The sequence below is a fragment of the Tenebrio molitor genome, chromosome 6 (genome assembly GCF_963966145.1).
Source record: "Tenebrio molitor chromosome 6, icTenMoli1.1, whole genome shotgun sequence".
Classification (NCBI taxonomy): Eukaryota; Metazoa; Arthropoda; class Insecta; order Coleoptera; family Tenebrionidae; genus Tenebrio; species Tenebrio molitor.
Window position 1 is genome coordinate 781176 of NC_091051.1, and position 15688 is coordinate 796863.

Here is a 15688-nt window from a genome sequence, read left to right on the forward strand (position 1 = left end):
ATCTCCCCGAAGCGTAATTGCTCCGATACCGTCCGACGCTCGTTTGTTTAATTGCGTGATTAAGCTGCGACACGTCTTCGGTTTTCCGCGGGCTGTATAATACTTAGGTCTTTCTCGAGTCATATCGCGTTGCCAACCGACAACAAACAACACAAATACCAGAAAAAGCGAGGCGTTCCTGTATTATGCATGAATGACAAATTTTGACAGTTCTTTGACCTTACCACAGAATCTTGATGGCATGACGCCATTCTTGCATTAGATTAGCCTCTGAATAATTTATCGATATCTCGTTTCTTTCGTTTTAAAATTCGTGAATGTGTTATGAGTGTACCGTCGGACATTTTTTAAGGTTCAGGGCCGTTATGTGTGTTTTTCGTAAATAATCTTGAACCGGTGACATTTCGCGATGCAAATGCACAAAAACTGGCCGCGAACGAGTCCGCTAATTGGTACAACGAACCTCGGAAGCTCTCGACTGGCCAAAACATCAACAACCGCCGCGTACGGCCCCCGAGAACGGCGACGGCAGCGTGGGACGGCGTCCTGACCCGGCGTCGAAGTCTCCACCGAGAGACGCGCACCTCGCGGGTGATGGCGGCCGGGCGCTGCGGGCCCAGTCCTGGCCTTGACATTGACTGTCACCACATTCTCCGGGGGGCCCTGGCGAGGCTCGTGTTGACGCGCCCACGATGCAGATGTTATCCACGACGAAATTGCGCGATTTCGATGGTCGTTGGCATCGCGGGTCATTTGACCCGAAGACGGTGGCGGTTCCCATCGCGGCGCATTGTCGCACTAAAGTGCTTTATAATGGGAGATCGCTGTTAACTGCTTTTTAAACATGGTCGAAGCGGGTTAAGTGACGAGGAAGTTCACTTAAGTACGCGGAAAATCCGTGTAAGAGGCAGAGGGCATGGGGCACGGATCGGCGTGAAACAAGTGCCGGTTGAGGTACCGAGGCTCACCGAATTCGACGAGGTTTCGGGCAAGGGGGGCAATTAGACGGTGACGAAGCGTGCGATATGTGCAGAGCTGACGCATTATAAACGCGTTTGTCAGAAAATTCTAGAAGACTGTCGGAGGACAGTGGCAGATAAAATGTCGCCGAAAATGAGAAAGAAAAACACAATTTTCAGGATTTCAATTTATGAACAAGTACAAAACGTCATGGAAAAGTTAAAAAATGTCCGAAGGAAGGTAAACTTCAAAGATTTCAAACGAATCTTTAAGATTTGATCTGTAAAATGCACTTACAACAAAAGAAAATACCTATAGAGCGTTGTGGTCAAGGGTTCTGGTGCTTGCTTTTGTTTTTGTTAACGTATGGCGCAGTTTCATCAACTGTCCAAACCATAGATGTCAAACGTCATTTATTAAGGCAACAAGCAGTGGCGTGAATTGTTTCTTTTTCAAAAAAGTATTTTTTTGTGTTTTTTTTGCGCCTATTTGAAATTTGGGACTGACTAACCATGTTCTAAAAATGTTGCAATTCTCGCAATCTTGATTTTAGTTTCTCTGAAAGGATCTTAAAAGTAAGTTTGTAAATATTTTGCCAACGTTACGTCTTAAAACAATGCACTAAAAGTAACGGATTAAAGCAAAATCTGACACAATATCTTGTTTGCAGCAAATACAATTGATTCTTTTTGTAAACTTAAATGGGTTCTACTTAAAGTATGCTAATCATTTGAAGGTTATATAAATTTGTACTAAATTTAGGACTGCTGAAATAATATTTCTGAATTAGACGATGCTAAACACAAATAAATCAGTTTTGTGTATAAAAACCATTCGTTTTCAAATTTCCCGCCATTCTGGATCAGCCAATGTTAAATATTTTTAGTCGAATTCAAAATTTAAATGTCAAAATGTAAATTTAATTGTCAAACTGACGTTTTCGATTACAAGAAATGTAATTTTGAGGTTAAGTGTTTATTAAGTGTCTTGTTTTTCTGGGCATGTAAGTAAAAATATGTACCTAATAAGAATTAATAAATGAAACATGCTGAGTAATTGAATTTTATTTTGAATCAAATAAATGTCATAATTTATAGTTACCAACATAGTATGAAAAAATAACTACCCAGGGATTTTTAAATTTTACCAACCTAAAGTAACAGGTGGTGGTTTTTTGATTTTTGATTGAAGTTTATGTTTGAGCTGGGATCAGAAACAAATTTGAATTGATCATAAATAACTATAGTAGATTCCAAAAACATCCGTGCTGTCAAGTGTCACAATTTGTGAAAATTTATTATTCGCAATGTACCGGGCTGACAGTTGAAACACAACTTTTGAATGAAAGTGTATCATGCTTTATTTTTTGTGAGGTTATGTATGATTTTGATTGTGAGGTTGTTTAAATTTAAAAAAGACATGAAACATTAAATAGAAAGACCAGAAAATCACATTAGAACAGTCAATTACTTGCTTTTTTCTGGCTTTAAGTACTGTTCTCCTGTGTTTTTGCATTTTTTTCGAATTGTTGACAAATTGTAATTGACATTGGCGGGATTTATACTGCTGCAGGATGGTCAACGAAATACATTGAAAAGTACTAAAACAGCTTTATCAATAATCAGTGTGACAACTTGACGGAACTTTGATAGTTCGGATGTTTTTGGAATTCACTAAATTATGTAATAAGTGAAAGAAATTAAAAATTGTCAGAATGACAGGAGCATAAAATAACCTCAAAATAACTAACGATAAATAAACGTGCCGCTTTTTTTGTTTTTTTCCATTTCTGTCGTTTCAATAGAGAGAAAGCGAGGAAGGAAATAGTGACGTCACCTCAAAAGGGTAAAAATTTACAGCATTAAATTGACAACCACGAAGATAACGTTGATAAATCCGTACTTTTTAAATTTTTCTCTAAACAGCGTTGCCGGTTGTAATGTTGGTTTCTTGATTTTTTAACCACATTTAAAAATGAAAAGTAAACATCAATTCTGGCGAAACCAAAAGTGTAAAAAAGTCTTGAGGTGTATTAAAATATGTCAGCACATCGGCTCCACAGTTAGAAGCCATTACGTGCTCGGCATCCGAATTGTTGTCCGAAAATATCAAAAGGAGCACAACGAACGCCTTCTTCATCGCTTCGCCAAAACAACAACAAGAGATTCGTCAACTGGGTGGGCGCATTTTCGTCGAAACTCCCAATTTGTCAAATTCGTGATGTAAGAAATGTTCGCCCGCCGATGACCTTGTTATCGCCGATTTTTTCCTCTTCTTCATTGGACCCGTATCACCACGTACGTTTTATTTATGAGGAGAGTCTCTCATTGTTTAGGCGAATTCTTTGGTATTTCAGACGAAAACAAGTCGGATCCGAGCGGTACCTCTGCACAAAACCGCCATTTTCGTTAAGGTCGGTTCACACGAACGATTCGGTAAAAGCGTCGACGTGTCGTAGGAATCCCGATGGATGCGGTAACGACGCGACATGTGCTCGATCCGTTACGTTTACAATTGGAACCGATCCAGGAAGATCAAAGACCTGCTCTGCCATCGCTAACCATGTGTGAAACGATCGGACACGAAAGAGCTGAATGCGTATGTAAACAATGCTAGTTACGTAACGTAACAGATTAATCGGTCGCGTTTTTCCCGATGGAAATGTCATTACCGGACTGGACGTCATTGAATTTATTTTAATAAAATTCCGATATTTGCGACCAACTGTACCGATCGAGTGAAAATAAATAAAACAGTTACATTGTTTACTTTGCGACCAGTGATGTAATTACGGCTGGTTTTTCAGCAAGTCACTGTACTTGACTCGCTCCATCGCTCGAATAACAATTAGGTGGGAGCGCGTCCGTCGGATTTCAAGAGGACTCGGTCCCGGCCGTCGAAGGTCCGCCGGTTCATGCAAATCACCCCGGCCGAAGAAACCGAGCGTTGAAGAAACGGTCGGCGAACACGCAAACCATCAACGTTATTATTACCGTCAAACACGCCACAGTTGTCAATTTCGAATAAACACCGCGAAAGAACCGGTACCGAGAGACGTGGCAACGTCGCGAGACCGTGATCTTGGCATTCCTGCATTAGAAAAGGACGGGCGCTTCGATAATTCATCGCAGATCGCTTTGCAAGAGCAATCCGCAAGAAGCGGATGGACCGCGGCACCACAGCACCTGTTACGTCGCGTTAATTGCGCAGCTCGCGCCGGAGACTTCGACGGGAGAACAGGCGAGCGACCCGGGAGGGTGGTCGAAGGTCGAGCGACCTTGCGGAGGGTTGCGCAAGAGGGTGGCGGACAGGTAGCAGACGGTGCCGCTGTTGCCAATGCCAAGCAAGTTCGAATGGTAACCTCTACGGGTCGGCGTGCGCGGGCCGAGCGGGACCGAGAGGGGGACACAACGGTTCACATCGACTTTACTTCTTGCGGTCATCAGTCTTCACAAGGACTTGATCGGAGCAACACGTGAAACTCGGAGGAGCGTTCATGTCTGGCCTACCTCCTTTTGAAGGTGGAGAGTGAAGTTCGCGTGAGTGCGCGTGTTATTATCTGTGTGGTCAGTGTTGATCTAGTGGATTACTGATGACTTAAGGCACCATGCCGAAGATCTTTCTCATCAAGAATCGGCTGCACCAGCAGCAGCTCAGGCTGTCGCAGGAGTCGCAGAACGCGGCCAACACCAAGAACGACCCGAACGCCGACTCCCAGCCCCTGAGTCTCATCGTCCACAAGAAAGACGGTAAGAGAGACAGTGTTATCGCCCCTTGACGCATCTAATGGTCCTCCATCGTCATCGGTACCGTTAACGCGCGACGGAATGTCCATTTATCACCCCAATTTGGAAGAAGACGCACACTGTCACCTGACCAAAGACAAACATAACTGTGCCTGGCATTTAAACAACGCATTTCTACATTATTACAAATATGCAACGCGAAACAGGTCGGCGCGACCGTTTCCTCTAGATGGTGCCATCAATGTCACCGCGTGGGCCCCTTTCGGCTCGTCCACTTGTCCCAACCTTCATTAACATACCCATTTCTTTGTCTCGGGCAAAAAGCCACCCCGACACCGGAGACTCGAACGCCCGATCAGGCGTCCAAATTTGCGAGTCGATCCTGGTTCTTCATGAATAATGTACGCACCCCATATATAGCGCCCCGCGATTAATTGCGCTCTGCGGGAATGGAAGGGCGACCTTGCACGCGGGGGAAAAAATCAACCACCATTCCACGTTCCAAGGCCAACCGAGCGTGTAATCCGAAAAGAACAATGCTCCATTATGCTCGCACATCGCGTTACCTGCGGGGAGACAAAACACGAGCGCGGGTACCGCAACCCGGCCGTACGGTTAGGTGGTGGTTCCGCGAGTTCAAGGCCGCATTTCTATTTCAATTACCTAACGCGCCTAGAAAGTGACGACTTTCTCCGGTGATATAAGCGATGTTATCTCAGTTCTGGGTCATTATCACGGCTAATTTCTTTCACCCAGTTCGAGCGGACACGTGGGGCGGCCACGATGAATTAAACAACGATGATCGAGGGACGCAGTTTCACTTTTTAAATTCGTCGACGCAACCAGACCATGAAACGACCAGAACCCTTTGTGGCGGTGACCCACTTTTACACACAAAATGTCCGCGATCCTACCTGAGACTCGCCGATAAACCACCTGTCAATTTCGGAATCGATCTGTTCAAATCTCAGACGCCGCCACGTTGGCCAACCGTAAAACCGTACCCATCTCGCCGCGGGAGCCTTTTCAAATGCCGAAACGTTTTACGACACTCAAGGCGAATTATGTAAATGTTCCACCTGAAACTTATCCTTGCGTTGGCACTCCCGCGCCGATCCACCGGATCCGTTTTAAAATGGTAATTGTCGTTAATGCAAACCAAATCTCTGACCTCAAACCGGTCAATTTCCAATTCAGAAACGTTACTCATCGTCGTGGTGCGTGCTCCACACAACTGCCACTTTTCACACATCATTTCCGAATTCCTCCGCTACGGCCAGATCTGACACCCGTGGAAACCAAGTGTTGTGCCTCCTCGCGCAATCACTCGGATCACAAACGTTTCTCATCGAAAAATGGACCAACGACGATGTTTTGAAACCGCACTGGCTCCTCCACATTTACATATCCAGTCGAATTTTGTCACCACGTGTCTCGAGGAAGTCGCTTTCGGACGATCGTTATGTCACCCGAGGAGGGGTCCCCAAATAAACAAAAATCAACAAGGATTGCATAAAATACCGCTACGGTTATGAGACAGTTTTGTAATCTCGACCTAAATTGTACGTTTTTCAAAAACTCTCTTCTTTCTTCGTCGCTCTAAAAATGTCCGGCGCGTCTCAAGATACAATTTCTTGTTTTCTTCGGTGATTCCGACGTTTCTAAACAAGTTTCGTTTTCGATCATGGGGCAGGTATGTTGTAGATCGATTTGGACGGTGTGAACTGGTCCACAAAGCAACTTTTACTTTTGGTCAAAACGTGACCGTAGTTAGATTTGACGTGAACAAACATCACTAAAAATAATAATAGTGATGATGATGATAATAAAAATAATGTTAATAAGCATGTGTTGGACGTGTTGGCCATATTTCCTGTGAAGAGTAGTAAATAATAAGTCTGACGTTTATTAAACCAGCTCCTAGAACGCTTAGCTATTACCTGCAATCCTGGCGGTGTCCCAGAAATGCACCCTCGATCGGCTCTCGTTGTTGGAAGTCTGGATTCGTGCAGGTCGAACGTCAGCGACCAGTTCCGTTGTCCATTATTTCGGCTTTTAACGAAACGAGCGTCGATAAGATCTGGGTGTAATGGCCGCCGTTAAAAATGGCCGTCACCGAGCGAGATAAATCGGAGACGGATTAACACTCCATTACAATGAAGGAATTCAATTAACCTTGCGGTCGCGGTGAGAGCTGGGACTGTCTTTCGCCATTCGTGGAAAATTTCGTCCGACGACTGTACCCACAACAAGACGAAGCTGATCGCAATCGCGCCTCGCGAACCCATAAATAATTAATAAATCCGCGAACAATTCCTAATAAATCAAATCCGAGTTTTTTTTAAGAGCGAGTCGATTGAGGCTCGCTTTTTCTTGTTCTCAGGGCTGAGCGAGTCGACTCGCTCTTTATTGTGATTTTTCGAAACCGGTGATGATGATGATGATGATAATGGCATTGAACTGTCTTCTCCGGGCGGTTTGCGAGCAAGGAAATCTGATCGTTCGTGGTGCTTTTTTCCGGTCGCTTTCAGTTTTCGATTAAAATTCGAATAAGGCTCGCGCATGCACGCCGTTTCCTGAATTAAATTTCCATTCGCTTATGTAATTGTGTTGATAGTTCGTTGTAACGGATTTCGCTGTTCGATCAAGGTTTGCAGCGTTTTCGACAACTTTGGGTCGTCGAACGCGCTCCGAAGGACACTTTTTTTATCACCGCCGCGTGTTGATTCGCCAATTAACAATAGAAAAAAAACATCAACGCGCACATGAAACGAGCCGACGCCGTTCCAACGATCGCCTATCTGCTACGCCACTGGCCTACAGACGTATCAATTATAACCGAGACCGCGTGGTCTTCACCTTGACTTTTACGGCCGCCCCGTCCCCCAGCAATCAAATTCGAAATCATCTCTTCTTAACGGTAAAGCGATGGCGGTTTCGTAATACACCCTCTCCGGTGGATGAGACGCTGAAGACGACACCCCTCGACCTGGACCGGTGTCGCCTCCGCCTAATTGGAATCGCGAATGCATGGAGATCGCAACGTGGTGATAATGCGTCGTTTACCGGAATGCACAATGGAGGCGGTGGGAAAGAGCGCGACGACGCCACCTGGTGGACGGAATCAATGGTAAAGGTCGAGGTGCGATCTGTGCCGCTGGCGTGATTACATTTTTATTTAATTGCAAGTCGAGATTCATTCTCGACAAGATGATCAGATAATTTGAAAAAAATTACAAGCAAACAGATTAGTCTAGCATGAAATTATGTTGTTGCCAGGCCAGTTATGAAAGATTGGAGGATTGCGCCACGTGACGGGCCAGATTTGACAGACGAGGTTTACCTTAACCGTTTACTCGTCCCGAATCATCGAATCTTCCTCTTGAGAATCCTCGAGCACCAGTTAAATCGTTTCGACTGTCGCGTTCTGTCATTTTCGTTTTTGGTGAAGTTTGGTCGGAGATGTTGGTGCACCTGTCTCCTGTCAACCTGAAAATTTGACTTTCGTTACATTTACATTCTCGGTTGACAGAATTAGAATGATTTGATATGGAGCGTGGCCTTGGAGTTTTCGTCGTGTCGAAAAGCGAGTCCAGCGCTCCTAACCTGACAAGGTCCCGCTCCCATTGCCAACCGTTGTTCAATTAGCCGCCGACCGTTCGAAGGCTTTCGGTCCCGCGTTCACTTCGTCTCTTTTTGCCGTCTCTTAATGGACCATTAAACACCTTGATTGCGTGAAAAACGCACCGATTCGCTCCGGCGCCGTCCCACCCATTCTTCCACCCGAATCGACCCCACCGTTGCATCATGTTTTATAAATAAGATGCTAATCGGCAGGTGTGAATGACCATCCGAATTCCACTCGTTTCAGATAGAGAGAAGCAACCCGAAGAGGATGCCAAGCCCAAGACGGCGGCGGCGGCCGAGCCGCCGTGCAAGAAACCGCAGGAGACTGTCCCCCCGCGCCGTTTCATCTCGTCGATACTCGGCGGAGACGTCCCCTATGGAAGCCGAGGGCACGTTCTCACGCGCGCCGAGCGCAAAGAGTACGCCCCCATCGTCCCCCCGGACAAGGTGACCCTCCCCGTCACGAAGAAGCCGCCCGAAGACACCCCCAAGCCGCAGAACCTGGCGCCGGTGCGTCAATTCTCGGTGATACAGCGCACGCCAAAGACGACGAAACGCGACGAGGACAAGGAGGCGAAGCTGTCGACGGCGCCGCTGGTCATGCAAGAGCCGGAGCAAGAGCAACCCATAGATTATCACATTCCGAAGCGGAGAGGTGAGACGGAGGACGAGAACGAGGAGAAGAAGATAAGAGAGCAGAGGCGTAGTCACTGTTCGAAAGTTAGTAAACCGCTGATTTCGGTGAGGGCGATCGTGGGGAAGCTGCCGGTGACGATGTCGGCGGCGGCGGGACACGGTCGAGGCTCGAGCGGGAATCAAAGTGCGGGGAATCAATCGACGAATTCGTCGGCCGGAGGTGGAGGGACCATAAACTTCTCGGGAGGGTCGTCGGGTGGGAGTTCTGGGGGAACGATCGGTGGTGGGACCGGAGGTGGAGGGATGAATCCGGGACGCGACGGGAGACAGAACTATGGGCCCAGCAGCCCCCCAACCGGGAGTCTACCCCCGTTTTACGAGTCGCTCAAAAGTGGGAACAACGGGAACAATTACAACGCCAGCGGGAATTTCTCCTCGAATTATCTCATCAACAACGGCAACCAGCACAACATGGAGTGCGACACGGGACAGGAGCTCGCCAATCTGAGCCTGAACGGTGGCCAGAGTCCGCCCAAACAGTACTCCACCCTCCAGAACGCCTCCTACGGGATAGTCATGAAAGACGAGGCGGATTTGGACCTGTACGAGGGTAAACTCGACGCCATGAACCAGCTACTTCCGGGTTCGTATACCGGCTACGACGACTCCATGATGGTCGACATGGTGACGGGGACGGTAGTCGACCCCTTGCAGTTCACCGCCACCTTGACATTCTCCACTTCGGCGGAACACGCCCTCTTGGAGAGTCTCTCGGATGCCGCAGACCTGTCCACCTTCCTCCAACGTCTGCCCAGCGAGGACAACGAAAACGAAGAGATCATCACCAGCAACATCCACTCCCCGTCCATGACCTCCGACTCTTCCCAGATTCAACAAGTCGACCAGAATCTGGACTCTTTCAACGACCAAATCCTCGGCAACCGCAACTACGAAGGTCGTAACTACAACCACCAGTTCTCGAAAATTTACAATGAAACCAGCCTGAACAACTACCAATCGGTGAACAACGAGTCGCTGCAAGTCCAGATGCACCAGCAGCAGCAACAACAGCAGCAGCAGCAAATGCTCTCGCCGACGCTCTCGTTCAACGGGAGCGGCTTGGACTTGGACTCTCCGACGACGATGTCGCTGCCGTCTCCGGGAGCGGCGAGCTGTTCACTCGACGGGGCCCACAACGACGGCGGCTCTATCACTCCCCCGGCCAATGTGAGTGGGCGACGCGCTAGCACCAGCAGTGAGGCTCCTGCCTTGCACGGCAGGGTAAATGTCTTGCAGCACAGGGTAAGCTTCCTTGATGCAGGCAAACGCTTTCCGGTTCTTTCAGTCAAAACGAACCGACCAGACGCGTCAAATCTGTCGGTTCGCTCCAGCAATGCCCAATTCAATGCGAATGCTATCCCGACACCCAAGTCGCTCGTTCCACGTTCGGTTGCTGTTACAGTTGGGCCTCCCCTCCGAGGTGCAGCTGGAGTTCGTGAACGGCGGCCACGGCATCAAGAACCCCCTCGCCAACCAGGAGACCGTCCGACAAGGACCCCGGACTGAAGACAAAGCCAAAGTAGCATCCATCACCACCGAAGACGGTCAGACCAACTTCTGCTGTCGCATCTGCAACAAGACCTTCGCCTTGCAGCGCCTCCTCAACAGACACATGAAGTGCCACTCGGACGTCAAGAGGTACTTGTGCACCTTCTGCGGGAAGGGCTTCAACGACACCTTCGACCTGAAGAGGCACACGAGGACGCACACAGGTGAGTCTTGGTCCTTCGGACGAACGTCTCGTCTACACCGGTTCTTGCAGGAGTGCGGCCGTACAAGTGCAGCCTTTGTGAAAAAAGCTTCACGCAGAGATGCTCGTTGGAGTCGCACTGTCTCAAAGTGCACGGCGTCCAACACCAGTACGCCTACAAGGAGAGGAGGACCAAAGTGTACGTGTGCGAGGAGTGCGGACACACGACCAGCGAGCCCGAAGTCCACTACCTTCACTTGAAAGAGAAACACCCCTACAGTCCTGCCCTGCTCAAATTCTACGACAAGCGACACTTCAAGTTTACGAATTCGAATTTCGCAAACATGCTGCTCCAAGTACGTACCTAATTTTTTTATTATTTTTTGTTTTATTTATTTATTTATTGACGAGACGAACCGTCCAATTAGGCTGCAATCTATCTGGAAAATTAGGTCTCTGTTGTTTTATTATTTTTTTTTTTTAATAATTATTATTAATTGGGAGACGAACTTTTCATTTCCTTCTGTGATAATTAAATTTAATCCTTTTTCACTTTACATTATTGTAGTAATTGTCAAGTTATCTGCAGGATACGAAGAATATTAGATGAAAATAAATAAAACGGAGGCGATGCCGCAAATAATGTTCGCGGGACAATATTTAAATCGGGTTATTTGTGCAATCAGGTGGATGGAACTGGGTTTATTATTATGTAAGCATAGGATAGTTGTCTACTGAACTGTCTAAAGAAGGGACGCAGTTAGAATTTAGAAAAACGCCAACATTTCGACGGGGTCGAGACCGAGTTCTTAACACGAGACTAATTTGGAAGCGATTTCGAAAAACGGGGGGTCTGGGGTGTCGTTCTTTCTGAGCTTTAACACGTCCCTCGCCGTTCTGGTGCTTCATAGATTACACATAAACTATGGTGCTGCAGAATTTTTTCGTAGAGTAAGGTGTGTTGTGATTATTTTTCGCGTTATCCCTCAAAAATTCATTGACAACGAATCATTCTGCAATATAGGTTTATATTTTTTTGTACTTTTTAGTCTTTATACTCCTGTTGAAAGAGAACATGTGTTAATATTGTATGAATGTTTATAGTTTTGTATATAAAAATATTTAGGTTTTATCTACCTTAAGTACCTTTTTATCTATGGTTGAACTTGCGTCAGTTCAACATTGTTAGCCTGTACAATTATTTAATTCTTTTTTTTTACTTTTTTTGCCAGTGTACCTACAAAATGTTGAATTGATTAATAATACATTATTTATCTTACTTATTACATCACAGTATTTTGATGACTTCTCATAGTGTCGTAGTCCCCCTTATTTAATTAACTGTATCGAACTGAGTACGTAAAAGCTTTGTTTTTTTATTAAAAAAAAATAAAACAATAATATTAGCTTTAACACTGATGACACTTTAAATTTATACGTAATAACTCTGTATTTATAAACTTCACAAGAAATATTGTATTTGTAGAACAAAATATGTAATTTTTCCTAATGTTGTTATACAAATAAATTATATGCAAAAAACTACCCTTCTTTTACTGGAATGGCTTACGTTACACGGGAATCCCTGCCCGAAGTCGTGAAGAATTATCCACTTTTTTATTGGAAGTCGTGGCCACATTCGCACCCGCCCTCTTTGTGTTACTCTGATATTCCAACTAAAAAACTCACCATCAACAACCGCTACTAACGCCCTCTACACTTTCCTATCTCTACTTGATTTCCAGTTTAATTTTTCAATAAAAGGACGCTCACCTGTTTGTCGATGGCTCTGAATTGCCACGACCAATTAGCCTTGTACAGAAACGGCCGATGGTCAAATCTATTGTCGTCTGGACTGTATTGTTCGGCGTGATAAGCCGGAGTCAGCACCGTCATCTTGTGCCGATTAATGGCGTAACATCTGCAAAACGGCGCTATTGAATCACGTTACTTCCTGATCGATCCCCACCTGAAGAAGTGTTTGACTTTCTCTGCAACTTCTCGCGGGGTATAGTTGCCGCTCCACGTCTGCACCAGCTTGCAGTACATCGAAAACGGTCCGCATTTTTCCACTTTTCTGAGCCTACCAAACTGACTCAGCTCCGCGTAGGTCATCCCCATATCCTCTTCGTCGGTCTGAGCCAACTTCCCATCTTTCAGCGGTTCCAATTCGGCTGTAGGGGGCGCATCGACGATCTCCCCGATCACAGAAATGTCGAATTTATCTTTGACGTAGTGAAGAAACTTGCGCAGATCAGTCTTGGAGATGCCTCCGATGGGGTTTATGTCGGCACTCGAACAATCGTATTTCGTCATGTAGCCCCGCAACGCTTCGTCTACATTTGCTGAACCTAGTACTAGGAGTCCTCCTGGGCGATTCCTGGCCCATAGCATCAACTGTGCGAATAAATAAGACAAGACCATGCGTAAGCGGGCCTGGATGTTTTGCAAAGCGAGGTTCTGACGGGGGCAACCTCCTTTAACCGCGAATTTAGGAAACAAACCGGTGACTCCGCTGAAGATTTCGATTATAGCCGTGATGGCTTTGTCTATAACGATATGCAAGTGGTAACTACCGATCGATGCAGCTAGAGTGGCGGCTCTTTGTTTGGTTTCTTTGGACGAGTTTTCCGTACCCATGTAGCATGTTACTAGGATTCTGTTGCACAGCTCGGAGGGGGTGCGCGGGGTGTACTCGGAATCGCCCAATAAACGACGCAAATCCAACAGGATTTTCGTATCTGAAATTAACCTCAATCAGGATGTGGATTTTATAAACTGACAATCAACATAGTGGTCTTTGGAAAAATGACATCTTAAATGTCACTTGTCAAATAAAATCATTATTTCGCTAATTTATAATTTGATCATTATTAGTATTTTTTTAACAGGATGGATGTGCCATATTTTGATAATCCAAGATCGTGATTGTTCACGTACCCCCTCTTTGTACAGCTTCTACCACCATCCTGCACATGGAGTACACGATAAGGGCTGCGCTGGTGGAATCGACTCCTCCGCTTAGGGGCAAGAAAAAACCTCCCTGACCAGACCTTCGCAGATAATCCCACAACCAACAAGCTGGACCTTGCGCGATCTCTTCTTCCGGTCTCAAATAAACCCATTCAATTGATGTAGCAATAGGCAGTGTTGTATCATGTTCAGGGGAGAGCGAAAAATCGACGACTACCCTCGGATAATTGGGACTTCCGGCCGCTAAATGCGCCAACGACCTAATCTGATTCCGGTAAGATCTTATATCTTCCAAATCGATAGTTGCTACAGTAACTTCCTAGAATTAGTTTCAATAGTTATAACTAGTTATGAGAGTCATACTTTTGTTCACGAATTTGCAGATTGATTACGAGGGCGTGGCCCGAATTAATCAAGCAAATAAGTGAAAACAAGAGACTTTCATAACGTGTTGTAAACACAATTTTTTTGCGTATCGATGCAAGTTGTAAAAAAAAGGTAGGTATGCTTTGACAATCATCTCCAAAGAAATGGAATAAAATGATGCAAAAAAGTACTACTTTCACTACGATTTTTCGTGTAAAAAAGTGCCCCTTTCATTACGATATGCAAAAAATAAATTGAACCAACGGGACAAAATGGGACTTACGACGTCTTGTAGGGCAAACTGTTTGGCCCTGCTGATGATGCTGCCGTTAAGCGCTATGCAAGAGCAACCCCCAAAATAGACTCTTTGTCCATCACAGCCTCTCAGATTGCTAAAAATGTAACACCCCCCAGATTTGAACGTGGCGCTCTTTACTAAATCGACGGAAACGTAGGCCTTGCGCAATTCCGTGTAACTTCCAGAACTGTTGGAGATAATTTCCACCCCATCCAGAGCCATATCGATGTGGGTACTGGCGGGATTCCATAATTCTTCGCAGATTTCAAAACCTAGGCAGGTATCTCTGGTGGAAATGACGGCGTCGCCGAACGGCACGGTCGTCTGACCAGTAAACTGTGAGATCATTCGAGGCAAGAAATGGTCTTCGGTCTGACGTATTTTTCTCCAACCGGAAAACCATCGCGACTCTCTGTAATTGCCGTCGTCGCACATTTTTAACTTAGGCCTGATCAGGAGTATTTTTTGGTTTAGAAATATTACGCGGCAGTTGTAGGCGACGTTTTTGTGCATTACAGGCATTCCAACGTCGATTATCACGTCTTTACATAAGGGGGCCATCAGGAGTTCCAACAACACCTCCCAACTATGCAGGAACGTGTCGCTTTCGTAAAAGTGATCCTCGCAACTGTACCCACTGGAAATTCGATTGTTTAGCGTCCAGTCGGCTCTGACTTAACCTCAAATTTACCAAATCTCCAATTCGGGCCCGGTGCGAAACGTTGCACCTAGATCTTTCGCTTCCAGGATTGATTCCAGGATCCTCTCCCGGTTGCCGTCGAAATCCAGGGCCCATTGGTTGAGGGTGGCACTCGCTATTGTCACTTTCCGCCCCATGGCAGGCGGCAGTCTTACGCAGTGTTGGGCGATTATGAAATTATGAATGATATAATCGAAATGTATCGATTATAGCCGAATAATCGATCATTCGATTATGCTCTTCGTTTATCATTCGTTAAAATAATTCGTTATTATGTCTCGAGAATTGTATGATCACTCGAAACGACTCGACGTGGACTCGACCGTACCACTCGATCCACTCGATTACGACTAACAAAACGAGATAATATGAGATAATAGAAGTTCTCTGATAGAAGATATTATTCATGTCATTCGCTTCTCATCGTTTTAATCTAGTGATTTTATTTTTTGCCACATTAGTAAGGGTAGCATAGATACTCTAGCATAGATTAGTTTCGTTTACTTCACTAACATTCCAAAAAAGAACTTGATGTGAAAATTGAAATTTGCGTAGGTATCATTCATAATCGCCCATCCAATTCTGAATCATTCGGATTATGCAAAGCGATTATTTTGATTCATTCGATTATA

The 15688-nt window shown here is 45.7% G+C and overlaps 2 protein-coding genes across 5 annotated transcripts; one reads left to right on the forward strand and one right to left on the reverse strand.

The window, feature by feature from the left end:
- Window positions 1–4383: 4383 nt before the first annotated feature.
- ovo (transcriptional regulator ovo) lies at window positions 4384–11998 on the forward strand. 4 transcript variants are annotated; one of them, XM_069050019.1, is made up of 5 exons: window positions 4384–4709; window positions 8578–10271; window positions 10432–10741; window positions 10792–11075; window positions 11309–11998. In XM_069050019.1, the coding sequence occupies exons 1-5, from the start codon at window positions 4568–4570 to the stop codon at window positions 11327–11329; spliced, it is 2451 nt and encodes an 816-aa protein (XP_068906120.1). In that variant the 5' UTR covers window positions 4384–4567; the 3' UTR covers window positions 11330–11998. The 4 variants fall into 4 exon arrangements, with proteins under 4 accessions (XP_068906120.1, XP_068906121.1, XP_068906122.1 ...); XM_069050020.1 differs by having other exon boundaries at window positions 4385–4709; window positions 11288–11998; XM_069050021.1 differs by having other exon boundaries at window positions 4385–4709; window positions 8578–10250.
- A 104-nt stretch (window positions 11999–12102) lies between these two features.
- Window positions 12103–15411, reverse strand: Nadsyn (NAD synthetase). The gene is made up of 6 exons (XM_069050023.1): window positions 15048–15411; window positions 14342–14993; window positions 13660–14011; window positions 12689–13460; window positions 12493–12640; window positions 12103–12395 (listed from the first exon to the last, which is right to left on the reverse strand). Exons 1-6 carry the CDS (start codon window positions 15191–15193, stop codon window positions 12291–12293), a joined length of 2175 nt encoding a protein of 724 aa, XP_068906124.1. The 5' UTR covers window positions 15194–15411; the 3' UTR covers window positions 12103–12290.
- Window positions 15412–15688: the final 277 nt, after the last annotated feature.